The 14,412-nt window shown below is 44.3% G+C and overlaps 1 protein-coding gene across 2 annotated transcripts in view; it reads right to left on the bottom strand.

The window, feature by feature from the left end:
- Positions 1-14,412, bottom strand: part of ctnna2 (catenin (cadherin-associated protein), alpha 2) — a 233,440-nt gene that overhangs the window by 206,491 nt on the left and 12,537 nt on the right. For both annotated transcript variants that reach the window (XM_029850881.1, XM_029850880.1), the window contains exon 2: positions 12,212-12,318. In XM_029850881.1, the coding sequence (XP_029706741.1) occupies positions 12,212-12,313 (102 nt within the window). In that variant the 5' untranslated portion in view covers positions 12,314-12,318. The remainder of the gene's footprint in view (positions 1-12,211; positions 12,319-14,412) is intronic.

The raw sequence follows: 14,412 nt of genomic DNA, 5'->3' as shown, positions 1-14,412 counted from the left end.
GTAGTCATGAAGTCCTTAGAGCGCCTGATCCTGCCACACCTCAAGTCCATCACCACCCCCCTCCTGGATCCACTGCAGTTCGCCTACAGAGCCAACAGATCTGTGGACGACGCGGTCAACCTGGCCCTTCACTCCATCCTGCAGCATCTGGACTCCCCGGGAACCTACGCGAGGATCCTGTTCGTGGACTTCAGCTCTGCATTCAACACCATCCGCCCCGCTCTGCTACAGGACAAGCTGTCCCAGCTTAGTGTGCCTGACTCCCTCTGCAGGTGGATCACTCACTTCCTGACGGATCGGAGGCTATATGTGCGGCTGGGGAAGACTGTCTCGGACTCTGTCTCCATCAGCACTGGATCACCCCAGGGCTGTGTACTTTCCCCCCTCCTCTTCTCCCTGTACACAAACTGCTGCACCTCAAGCCACCAGTCTGTCAAACTGATCAAGTTTGCGGATGACACTCATCGGTCTCATCTCCAATGGCGATGAGACTGCCTACAGGAGGGAGGTGGCTCGACTGATGTCCTGGTGCGGACACAACAACCTGCAGCTGAATGCTCAGAAGACAGTGGAGATGATTGTGGACTTCAGGAAAGTCACAGCCCCTTTGCCCCCCCTTGCCCTCATGGACTCCCCCATCATCATCGCGGACTCCTTCCGCTTCCTGGGCACTACCATCACCCGGGACCTTAAGTGGGAGCCAACCATCAGCTCCCTCATCAAGAAGGCCCAGCAAAGGATGTTCTTCTTACGGAAGCTGAGGAAGCTCAAACTGCCTCCCAGGATGTTGGCGCAGTTTTATACGGCCATCATCGAGTCCATCCTCACCTCCTCCATCACCGTGTGGTACGCTGGTGCCACCGCCAGGGACAGACTAAGGCTGCAGCGCGTCGTGCGCGCTGCCGAGAAGGTGATCGGCTGCAGGCTTCCATCCATCCAGGACCTGTATATCTCCAGGACCCGGAGGTGTGCAGGTCGGATCACGGCCGACCCTTCCCACCCTGGTCACGGACTGTTTTCCCCCCTCCCCTCAGGCAGGAGACTACGGTCCATTCGGACCAAAACCTCCCGCTACACGAACAGCTTCTTCCCCTCTGCCATCAGGCTGCTGAACACCAAGTGACTTATCACTTAAGCACCATGTACAGCAGCCAGTCGGACTCACGAACAATACATTACTCCTGCATGGACCTGCACTATTTCTTACCACTTACCTCTTACCACTTACTATTTATGTATATACTGTATATAAGTCTTATTTTATTTTATTTATCTTATTCTAGTGTGGTCTTCTTTATGTTGAATGTCGCAGCGGCACACCATTCCTAGTTTGTGTAATACTGTGTATTACATGAACAATGGCAATAAATCTGCTTCTGATTCTGATTCTGATTCTGACTAGCTTGTTGTGTAGTACCTCTTGTTCGGGGTTGCATTGGCCGGCTCGTGGGATCAGTTGTTACTAGTACTTTGCTGCAGGTGGGAGAACGATTTCTACTGGACGACGATGAAGAGGAAACGGAAGAAGAATGGATCAACGTAATCCAAGATGTAAAAGAACTGTTCAAGATGTCTTAAGCTGTACCCATGTTGAACTCTGAGTGTAAGAAATGTGTTTCTAGGAAAATGACGTAATGCATTGAAATTTCATGAAAATGTAAAGATGTAATACTGATGATGAAAATCTAGACGCATTTAACGATAAAACGGAGGGAAATGTGAGAAGAATTATTGTTATTGTTGTTATTAGTATTATCTTTAAATGCTATTGTATGTAGATTTTGAGTGTTTGAGGAATGTTGACAGGAAAAGAAAGACATGAGAGTGTTTTGTAAAAGTGCTGAAGCTGCTTACAACCAAGCACAGCACCCAGATGTATCCTGTTGGTCAAGATTAGAGAAGTTCGTTAAGATGGGAGAAGATGTCAGAAGACAATGAGTTATGAGATCCTGTTTAGACACCCATTCTGTTTGCACCAATAAAAGAGGTGAGCGAGCAGCAGACGAACAGAGTTGACAGAGGAAGCTTGAACTGCTGCTCGACTCTCCCTTGCAAGGAACTCCTGTTGTTTGCGTGGTTACTCTGAGTCTAGTGAATGAACAGCGCGGGTGATCAAAACTTCACCCTCACAAGTCTTCACCACTAAGGGAAGAAGGGATACGTGGATCTAAAACACTGTGACTCTTAGTCAAAATGGCCACAGTGCTGAAAAGAAACCTGGGTTTGCTCTTATTTTCCTCAATTAAAGAAGAAAAATAAGCTGTTCTAGCCTTGCGAAGGGCCTTTTTGTAAACTAATAGACAGTCTTTCCAGGCTATTTTACATTTTACTCTATTTTACAAGAATGCCACTTCCTTTCCAGTCGTCGCACTTTCTGCTTGAGGGTCCTGATATGTGAATTATACACCTATACACCAGGGGGCACACCTCCTCTGATTTACTATTTTCTTTTTCAGGGGGGCAAAAGAATCAAGCGTGAGTCTCAGTGAGGTTGCTGCACCTTCAGCAATAGAGTCAATCTCAGCAGGGCTAAGATTATAATGATTTAACCCTGGGGAAACACACGGTGGTCCTGGGATTAGCACAGGGATCACTTCCTTAAACTTAGCTACAGCATTATCTGAAAGACATCTGCTATAGTAAGACTTTGTTCTGAGCATAGAAGAATCCTTAATTATAAATGTGAAAGTGAACACCATAAGTCAGAACTAGATCTAGGGTGTGGTCGAAGTTATGAGTTGGTTGGTTTATCTGCTGGAGGAAACCAACTGACTCAAGTAATGAAATGAAGCCCTTTCTAAAGCTGTCATTTACAACGTCTACATGGATATTAAAGTCTCCAATGATAATGACTTTGTCCGTTCTAAGGACCAAGTCAGATAAGAAATCAGAGAACTCAGACAGGAACTCTGAATGTGGCCCAGCAGGGGGCCGATATACAACTACAAACAGAAGTGGCTTTTCTGCCTTCCAGTTCAGATGGGTGATGCCAAGAGTCAGGCTTTCAAATGAACTGGAGCCATATTTTGGTCTAGGATTTATTAATAACTTGGAGTGATAGATTGCTGCCACTCCCCCTCCTCGACCAGTAACACGAGGAATATGATAATTAAGATGGGTAGGAGGAGTAGATTCATTTAAGCTAACATACTCCTCCTCCTGAAGCCAGGTCTCAGTAAGACAAAATAAATCAATGTGATGATCCGCTATCAGGTCGTGTACTAACAGGGATTTACACAAAAGAGATTTAATATTTAACAGTCCACATTTAATTGTGATATTAGTTTCTCCAACTTGTGCTTTAGTATTAATTTTAATAAGATTATGGTGATTGACCGCTCCCCTGCTCTGTGCTTGGTGAACTTTTAACCGTGGAACAGAGACTACCTCTATAGTGTTAAATATATTATTGTTGGTGGATGAGGGTTCTATGGAAGCAGCAGAGAGGTGTGTAAGACTACAACTCTGCATCCTGGTCTAGACCCTGGATTGTCAGGTCACTTTTGGTCTAATAAAATTAGCCAAATTACTAGAAATGAGAGAAGCACCATCCCGTGTGGGATGGACACCGTCTCTCCTAATCAGACCAGGTTTTCCCCAAAAAGTGCTCCAATTGTCTATAAAGGCCACCTGGTTTTCGGGGCACCACCGTGACAGCCAGCGACGAAGCGATGACATGCGGCTAAACATCTCATCGCTGGCCAGATTGGGGAGGGGACCAGAGAATGCTATGGAGTCCGACGTCGTTTTTGCGTAGTTGCACACCGACTCCAAGTTAATTTTGGTGACCTCCGACTGATGAAGCCGGGTGTCGTTGGCTCCGACGTGAATAATAACTTTACAAAATTTAGGTTTATGTCTCGTCAGCAGCTGTAAATTTGCTTCTATGTCGCCCGCTCTGGCCCCCGGAATGCACTTGACTATGGTCGCTGGAGTCGGCTTCACGTAGCGCAAAACAGAGTCGCCAATTACCAGGGTCGGTTTCTCAGCGGGTGTGTCGCCGAGTGGGGACAACTCCAGCTAACTCCAAGCTGCGGAACGGCATCTCAAGCTCGCCTCCATAGCCGTAAATAAACTACACTTTCTGCACCTATTCCCTTCACTAAGGGAGGCAGAGGAGTAACTAAACATTTCACACACTGAACAGACAAAGACACCGGGTGAAACATACGGTGAGGCCAGGCTAACGCTAATAATCGGCGAAGCCCTGTATTTGTTTAATACGGGTTGTTTCTCACTGTTGTTATCAGGTGACTATAATGTCCCAAGTGTTCAAATTTTAAGTAAAGTGAATCCAACACACCAAGTGTTCAATATTAAGTGAATACAACCCCCCCGTGCACAATGCAACCAACGAACGACTGAGAAGACAGGAAGTGACGCAATACATTACTAGGAAGGAAGGGTAATAGCAGACTGTTACTGCTCAGGAGATTGAGGTCTTTTGAAGTCAAGTTTAGACATATTCATAACCAACCTGCAGTCAATAGATATTCTGAGTAATCTACAGTACATCAGCCATGTCTGTCAGTCGCCACTGTTATTTCTTTGTCGGTCGTCCAGTGTTGATTATAACTCTCAATCAATGCTTCAGTCACTACCTCTATATCTAAACATATTAAAGCATTACAGCATTGTTGTTTCTTTATATTTCAGATCTCTTTTATAATAACTTTTTTTAATTCGATTTTATTTTGTATTTACCTTTAGCAATAAGCGTAATAATCCAGAGTAGTAACACGGAGGAGTCCTCGTGTGCATTTGGTTCAAGCATTTTACATATGAGAAGAGCTGATCAGTTCCAGTGCAGACAACGACAGACAACAAGCAGATCTAATTACGATGAGCAGCGACTGAGGGTTTAGGGTCAGGGTCAGGGCCCTTCGATCAGCAAACTGCTGATTGTTAGCTTGTCTGGGGTTAGGTCCTGGGATTCTGGAAACCGCCTTGAAACAATTTTGATTGTATAAGACGCTACATAAATAAAGATTGATTTGATTTGATTTGTTGTGGTGCTGTCATGTAGGGAGTGCTGGAGTTCTGCAGAAACCCCCAACGTGCAACAGGTGAAGTGCTAGTAACCTCTCCCTGCAACGACAACGATAGATGCGATGGTGCTGGGACACCCGCTGGAAGAGGAGGAGGTGGAGGAACATCTGGACCCAGAATCGACATCGGGACGACGCTTATCGGGACAAACGCCGAAGTGGAGACGACCGTCGAATGGTTTATTGATAATATGCATGTCTGCTTTGCTTTGGGCTGTTGCAATCTTTGCATCTGTAATGGTATGTCTAGCTGTGCACAGGTGTGGAATGCTAACTCAGAAGTGCAAATCATTAAGGGAAAAGGGGTCATCCACGAGCCAAAAATAGACATACAACGCGAATGCCCCGCAGCGATCACATTGAAATACACGATGGGGGTCCCTACCTCTTTTCAATTCGATTTATGTGACATCATCGACTGTCGTGGGAATCCCGCTAAGTGAAGAGGGTATGATGTCTACTTGTGTTGAACCTGGTTCTATTCAATTCTCATGCTCGTACAATGGGGTTAATCAAAATACACTTAATGTCACCACCACAATATCAGAAAAGAAGGGTAACGCCCCCACCCCAGTGGAATAATAGACCCATAGGAGGTAACTCCTGTTGAGAATTGTCTTTATCTTGTTGTTCACCATATGTTCCTGTCTTCTCTTAGAAGTTAGGCAAGGTAGACTCATTAGCAAATGTAATAAAGAACAGAGACATTCCATTCACAGGATTGTTGTTTGTTCCACTGTAATCTCAGGACCAGTCAGGCAGGGGGTGTCAAACACTCATTGTAAACGGGACATCAGGGGGGGTTGATGATCTTATTTGCATGAAGAATGGGAACTTTGATCTGGCCACCTGGGAAAATAATGGAAAAGAAGGACTGTACCAACACCAAATGGGACTGGAGGAAGAGGACGAGGTCATCCCAGCAGGGGATCTGGATTGGATTGCATGAACATTGTGAATTTGCATGTGTGTTACTATAAAAGACTGGGCCAAGGGATAGTTAGGTTGTCAGACTTCATGCCCTGACAATTAACTCTGTTGTTGCTAGGGTTATGAACTGGCCCGGAGCTCTGTAATATTTGTATCTCGAATTGGTTCTATTGTCAAATACATTTTGAAATTGGCATTTTTCTTCTTGAAGTCTTCATTCAAAGAACACGCGGATTAGCAGTTACAATACGGGAGGTATTGCGATCCAACAATTTGGTGACCCCGACGTGATGAAGACAGAGAAGTCATCTGAGGCAAACAATTAAACAACGGTCACTTCGGAGGACAACTGACGACAAAGGGATCCCTAATAAAAGGTAAGCAGACACCTTTTTAATCAAAGCTCTGCATATTGGCAATTTCCAAAAATTTGTCATCACTGTCAATTGAAGTGTCCTAGTTATAAATTCCAGATACAAATATAGAAAATATTGAAACGACTGCAGGAATTACGGTTAGAGTCCGGAAAATAAACGGTTAGAGTCCGTTAGTAAATACGGTTAGAGTCCGGAAAATAAACGGTTAGAGTCCGTTAGTAAATACGGTTAGAGTCCGGAAAATAAACGGTTAGAGTTGTGAGAAGGATTATTGTTATTGTTGTTATTAGTATTATCTTTAAATGCTATTGTATGCAGACTTTGAGTGTTTGAGGAATGTTGATAGGAAAAGAAGAACATGAGAGTGTCGTAAAAGTGCTGAAGCTGCTTACAATCAAGCTCAGCACTCAGATGTATCCTGTTGGTCAGGATTAGAGAAGTTTGTAAAGATGTCAGAAGACAATGAATTACGATATCCTGTTTAGACACCCATTCTGTTTGCACCAATAAAAGAGGTGAGCGAGCAGCAGACGAATGGAGTTGACAGAGGAAGCTTGAACTGCTGCTCGGCTCCCCCTTTGCAAAGGACTCCAGTTGTTTGCGTGGTTACTCTGAGTCTAGTGAACGAACAGCGTGGGTGATCAAAACTTCATCCTCACAGAGTCCGTTAGGAATTACGGTTAGAGTCCGGAAAATAGACGGTTAGAGGCCGGAAGTACTGTTGAGAAAACAGGGAATAGACGGTTAGAGTAAACCGTAACTAGTACAGTGCTGCATTGCTGTATGCAGTGCACTGTATATGAAAAAGATTTGGGTTGGGACTCGGAGCGCAGTTGACGGGACGGACACTCCTGACGCCCGAGATTTGTGTTTTTGTGTGGGTTGGAAAAGTGCCAGAGTGAACGTGAATTAAAAGGCTCTTTGTCCTTGGGAATTAACCCCCAGAGTGGAACCGGATCAAAGACGTTTGATCTAGAAGCTTGTTTCACTGAGGCATTGAGTTGACCGTTGGAGTCATTCACATTCAATCTCACTTGGGAGCATAGTTAAAGATGGAACTGGAGTGTGGTAAAGCGTGTTGGGATCAGGGAGAATGTTCTCCCTATCCTCGGTCTGTGGAAGAACAGTGGAAGTGGACTCTTGATCAGGTGGTGAGTGGCATGAAAGAAGAAGACAGGGAAAGAGAATTGGATGCAATAAAAAAGTTGTGGAAGGAAGCTCAGAAGCAAAAGATACTTCCCCCTCCAGAGGTGAAGGTTAATTTAGCTGAAGCATTGTGTAAGTGGGAGTCAGAAATTCATACTATATTACAGGATCATCTTGATAATACAAAATTAGGGTTTATAGCAGGAAAATCATGGCAAAAACAGGGTAAGGAGTTAGAAGATAAGCGTCGAAGGATACATGTTGTGGCTGTATCATGTGCAGCGGTGCACTATTGCAGATCTAGGGGGTTCACACGAGTGCCTAATGTCGAGAAGCCTCCATTAGAAGATTTAAATCAGACACTGACACTTAACACCACTCTTTACCCATCATTACCTACTACCACTTCCCCACCCCCATATCAATTGCCAGTTTTGACTACTAACAGTGGTCAGTTAGATGTGGACAGGGATGAATAACTGCAGGAGTTACGTGAGACAGTGTGGGAACTTTGGAGACAGGTCAGCAGGATTAAACAGGGACAGGAAGAGGTTGAAGATAACTTAGGAAAAAATTAATTTAGACAGGAAGCTCAGGTGGTTCGCCCTAAAACCTCCCAACAAACTACATTTAAAAAACAGGATAGTCAGAAATCTACATTAGATATTTTTAAAACACCTAGCAATCAAATAAAACAAGTAAAAAGAGTTGATCCCTCAGGAGGATTTGCCAGGGCTGACCGCAGGGAGGAGAAGGCAAGATTGATTTATGGCAGTGATAAAGAAGAAAGTGAGTGTGAGTATAGAGGTTAACCATTGACAGGGGCCATAAATAATGAGGAGGCGGGTCAAATAGGAATACACACGCGGAGTAAGGGGCCCGTTTCAGGAATGCCGCAGTTCCAGGCCCCTCTGATACAGAAAAGAGGAGGACAGGAACCAGTATATGTTCCATTTGCTATTACAGATATCAATTGTTTAGTGGATAAGATGCCCCCACCCGCAGAGGGAGGCGGCAAGTGGATGTCCAGCCTTTTTAGTTTAACACAGAGCATGCAGTTGGCGATGGGAGACTTTAGAGGAATTCTAGGGAGACAAGTGTCTCTCTGGGATTTGGATAAAGTTGAGGTAGCAGCAGGTATTAAAGACAGACCTAATGCTGCACGTTTTGGGCCTTGTGCAACCAGGGTTGGTGAAGCTATGAGACAGATATTTCCAATATCTCCAGGAGCAATGCAGAATTTAAGATTTAAGTGGGAGGAAAGTGAGTCGGCACATGGGTTCCTTACGAGGTGTAAAGAGGAATGGATGTGTGCCACAGGGTGCCATCCTGGCTCAGATAATTTACACACCACCTTATTCCGTCAGGCCATAATTTTAGGACTTCCACAGTCAGTGAAAGAAACTATGGAAGGAAATCCTGACCTTCCAGGGAGTACGGCGGATGTCTGGGAGAGACATCTTTCTCACCACATCAACACATTTAAAGCTAAACAACAGGGAAAGAAAGAGGAGGTGATGACAGCGCAGGAACAGCTCCTAAAAATGCAGTAATGATAAACAAAAGGAAGAGAAAGAGATCGTTCAGCGGTTTTCTCGGCAGGTGCAGCCAGATTAGTTAGGTCCGCAACAAGATTTTGCTCCGATAAACCCGTATTGAGTCAGTCCAAGGGGAGGCATGTGTGGGAGACGCGGCGGGCAGGGATACGGCTTGATAGGTGGGTACTTAGGCCGAGATCAGTGTCACGCCTGCAAAGGGTATGGTCATTGGCAAAGGGACTGTCCATATCACAACTACCCGGAGGTACCAGGCAGTGTTCCACCATCTCATGGAATTTATCACTGGAGCTGATTTTATCTGACACCGTCGAGCTTGTGGGGTTCTCAGGGAGACCGGAGAGACTGCCGTTTTCGGTGCCATTAGTGACTCGTTTTGCCAGACAGACTGTGTTGCATCCTTTTTTGACTTTTGACCACATTGCCCTATCAACCTGTTGGGACGAGATCTCCTTGTGAGGACAGGAGCAGTAATTCTGTGTGGAGATAAAGGTCTTGTGGTGTAATTTCCTAATGGACTGAAGCTGAACTGCTGTATTTCACACCAAGGTGTGAAGGGACAAATGCTGATGAGTCCGACACCCTCGCCAGAACAGGGGGTGTGGGCCAACATTTATTGGGGAGAACTTGAGCCTGAGACCTCACCTGGTGTCGGTGTTGTGGCATTGTTTCAGAGCTGGAGGTCCTGGTTGTCGATGCTAAGTCCTTTTGCCCTGCCAGTTGATCCCTATCATGTCACCCTATTTTACGACCGTGGGAATAATGAGGTCTATCAGGATGCGTTTAGAGAAAAGTTATAAGGAAATTTCTGGATGATTACATCACCGTGTTTGTGTGTTGGGCCTGAAGGTGTGGCTGCGCAGGTTGACTTTACTGCTGAACAGAATGATTGGTATGAGAGACTGTAAAGGAAATGTTGTCATTTCTGGGTCTTGCGGGCTATAGTAGACATTTCATTCCTATATATTCAGAAAAGACTACGCCCCTACATACAATGGTGAATGAACAGGGAATGCGTGATTTGGCAGCCCGGCTAACATGGACAACTGAGGGAGAGAAAGCATTCATTGCACTTAAACAGGCATTCACCACAGCTGCACATTTGGCAGTTCCAGATTATAAGGATACTTTCTTTTTGGATGTTTCTGAAGGAGAACATACAGCAAATGGTGTTCTCTTTCAGAAAAAAGGGGGTGACAGGAAAGTATTAATGTATGCAAGTATAATACTGGACCCCATTGAAAACAGGCAGCCACCATGTGTAAGGCATGTAGGCACATTTAGTCAGGGGTTAGCGTTAATAGTGGGGTTCGGGTTAGGATAAGGGGTTAGGGTTTGGGTTAGATTTAGGGTTGGGGGTTAGGTTTAGGGCTTAGGGTTAGAGTTTGGGGTTAGGGGTTACGGGAAGGGTAAGGTCAGGGATAGGGTCAGGGGTGTGATGGCCCACTCGTGAAATCCACAACAAAAGAGGAAGACACACTGTCCAGTTTAACCATTTATTTCTAAAACAAAAGAAAACACCCAACAAAGGAGTATGGCATGTGAGAATGAAAATCAGTGGTGTGAGCAAGTGCCTGGATGAAGTGAGTGAAGGTGTGAGGTATGTTGTAAGCGCAAAAACCAATAATTCACCAAGAGGAAAAGCAGCTGGCCACATGAGGTGGAGATTCAGAGGCAGAAGGAAGAGCCCCAGAATGTTGGATCAGGTGGAGCTTTATAACCTGCAGATCACTGGCCAGGTGCTCCAAATAAGTTAACACTGTTTAATGCTGGAAACCTGCAAACCACAGACAGCACACAGCAAGAAAACACCATAGCTCGAGGCCATCACAGGGGTCATTAGGAGTGGGGTTATGGTTAGGATTAGGGGTAGGGTAAGGGGTTAGGGTTTGGGTTAGATTTAGGGTTAGGGGCTTAGGTTTAGGGGTTAGGGTTAGATTTGGGGGTTAGGGGTAGGGTTGGGGGAATAGGCAGGTAGTAAATGGTGAATATGTAAACATTAATCCAAACTGTTAACAGTAAAGCTTAATAAGATCATCGTTCAAGTACCACAGCGTCCTCATGCCCCATGCATGAGCACTAACTAGGAGCTTATAGCTCGTGTACCCTCACAGGCAGGATTGAGGTTCCCAGATGCAGAAGAAGTAAAAGGTAATTTCTTGTGCCTAGTGCTGTGCACGTGGTTCAGTTTGAACACCCTAGCGTGCGCCAAGAGTTCTTGTACTGACACAGCATCTCTAATGAAGGAGCATGTTCCCTTTAAACAGAGGCCAAAATACAAATACCAAAGAGAGTTCATGGGGAAAATGACACATAAGGAAAACTTTTGTCTCTCTGTCAGTTGTCATGGAAACATGGTATCGACAGCACAATAGGCAGCACAAGTCTGATGGGGATGCAGATGAATCCTACTGAACAGGAATGTCTCATCACAATGACACAGATACCAACGAGCCTTTCCAGCTGAAGCTAATGGTGCAAACCAGGATACCAGGGTCTTTCCTACAACTCACAACTTTCCTACTGGGCCACACCAGATACAGAGTGTGTTCATTTATCTGAAAATAACGAACAGAATATCTGTCTGAGGAGTCAAAGGGCCAATAAGAGAGAAATCCCCATTCCGAAATCAGTGCCAGAGCTCGCCAAACCTTTCACATTGTAAATCTACAATTGTCATTCAGAAAGCACCACCTGCTGCATAGTTAAACCTGTGATAACAATATTACACATTGAAGTAGCTTTCATACACATTTAAGTGGCAACTACAGAAGGTGAGTTGTGTGAGGGAAATCCTGCTGTCTGAACATAAAGTAATCTACAGACACATGGAACAGCTGAGAAATGTCAGGTTAGGAATGATATGGCAAAACCTGTTTAGTAATAAGCCCTTATTATTCAGCACCCCCTAGATAAGTTAGGTACACAAGGACCATCAGAACTGACCAAAGCAATGTTTCCAACGTAAGGAAACATATCAACCTTCATCTCAGTCTTGGTTCAGATTACTTCTTGTTAACTGCTTCTGAACCTCCAGCTCTATACTGGTGCTGCTTTTGCTGGCTCAAAGGTGCATTGCAACAGTACTTAAACAACAGAGAACAACATTCAAATGAAGCAGGTGATGTTGAAAAAATAGGGTTGACAGAATTACCTGTGTTACCAGGGGCTCCAGAAGCCGCTCCACAGTCAGCGTGCGTATCTCAAGACTCTTGGGGTCCCATTTCAAAAGGATAGGGGACGTGGCAGTACTCATGTTTTCTGGTTAAAAAAAAACAATAAAGTGTCAAGCAACACTATAATATTACTGTTTTAGCATTGATTCATTATTACAACATACATTATTAATAAGAGTTTCTACTCAGTGGAGTTTAATGTTCCCTAGTAAACTATTCTGAAACAACATCCATGCTGACATCTTTTGCCTCAGGTTAAAATTTAATCTTTAGTTGAGGTCAGCTTTAGAAAAGCTGAGGAGCTCAGAAGGAGCTCCAAGTAAAGGGTAAAGGTGCTATCCCTTGTTGAGGGGAGCCAGTAAAGGTGCTATCCCTTGTTGAGGGGAGCCACCTGAGTGGTGGCTCAGGTATCTGGCCATGATGCCCCTTGAACCCCCCCCCCCCATTAAAAAGCCCATGGGCAGAGTGTGTTTTGGGAAAGAGAGGAGACCCTGGGGCAGGATGGACAGGGTAGAGCTCTTGGGATTCCCCTGAAGGAGCTGGTATACTTGGCTGGGGAGAGGAGTGTCTGGGCCTCCCCGCTGAGGCTGCTACCCCCAATACCCACACCTGGCCACAGGAGACCGGGGCAGGTTTGGTGAAAATCCTGACTGAGTCAACCTTGAAATGAAGGAAACTGTGGTTTTTCAGGTTCACAAAGCAAGTTCAGGGTTCCGCTGAGTCAGTTACCAGGGCAACCATCTCTGTGAAACTGACCTGATCTTTTCTTCAACCAACCCCGTTTCTGCTGCTCTTAAGTTGAAACGGTAGCCTGAAGCCAGTTGCAGACGTGAGAGCGTGTTTTGAGAAGAGCCAGAAATCTCTGTTAGTAGAGGGTTATCAGACCCTGATTGGAGGTTTTATCTTTCCCTGATGAGTACCTACAGTTGCCAACTCTTTGAAATAAGGGACAGGGGGCACAGGACAGAGAGGGCAGGGAGGAATATAAATATATTATTTTTGTATGTTTATTTAAATATAACAGTTGAGGTTTTGTTTTGAGAACTATTTAAAACTGCCTTTATTTGGTGAGGGCTACAGGATCATAAAAACAGGCCTTCATCAGCACAATTACAAAATGCACAAGGACATTCAAGCCTGTAATCTACAAAACAAGTGTTAGGTTTGATATCAAGTCCTTCATAAACTCTATCATTACACTCTTAAAGTAGTGACTTGATCTTCTAACCGGGTCTTTTGCATTTGGTGTCTTTGTGTCTTTTTATCAGGTTATCATTTATGGTAGAGGCTGACCATGTGCTGATACTAGGAGCCTCAGTAAGAACTTCTCCAAGAGAACTTGATTTACTAACTGTTGGTACCTGTTTTTGTTTTTGTTTTTTTAAACCAGGAGTTACTCTCTAGGAAAATCTTTATAGTGAGCTTCGTCTGGAATCGCAGATCGGTGTAACTCTCTAACAAAACCCAGTTTATGAATGGGGACCATTGAGCTACATGTGATTAAACTGGACTATTCTTTCAGGTTAGTTTCCCTGTCAGTTCTGGTCCATCCATCAACCAGATTAGGGTTTAACCTAATGATCTGGGACCAGTATTTCAAAACTCCAAATCCAGATCAAAATGATCCGGATTTGTAAAACCCCCTATCCTGGTCTGTGGATCATAATAATCTATCCCAGTTTTTCAAAACCTTGCAGGATAGGATCAAAATTATCCTGATCCACCTGGATAGGGATTTCCAAATCTGTCCCTCCCACTGGATCATTGCCAGTAAACAGGAAGTGATGTGTTTAAAAACAAAATAAAGCGCCATGTGTCAAACTAAAAGTCACATTTTATTTAAAGATTTTACCACTATCTACTTAGATGTGAATGTTATAACTTTAAAATAGTAACTCATGTTACAATAAATCAATATAATTTTCAACAAATCAATCCTGAATATTTTATTTAAAAAAAAAAAAAAATCAAAATTTCAAAAACAATATACGTATCATGACTTTTTACTCATGTCTTTTTCCAAAGTGAAATCAAACTGTATTATGTTGAAATTGTCCCATTCTTTATGAAAAATACAAATTAACCATGGCACTTCTGACTGCTCTCCCAGCTGGTTCATCAGTTTGATGTGGTTGTGGTGCCTCTATCAGACCTTCTGGAAGTGGACTGTTGTCCTCCT

This window comes from Takifugu rubripes, chromosome 17, assembly GCF_901000725.2.
Source record: "Takifugu rubripes chromosome 17, fTakRub1.2, whole genome shotgun sequence".
Taxonomy (NCBI): domain Eukaryota; kingdom Metazoa; phylum Chordata; class Actinopteri; order Tetraodontiformes; family Tetraodontidae; genus Takifugu; species Takifugu rubripes.
The sequence above is the reverse complement of the archived record's forward strand: the minus strand, read 5'-3'. Positions and strand labels throughout refer to the sequence as shown.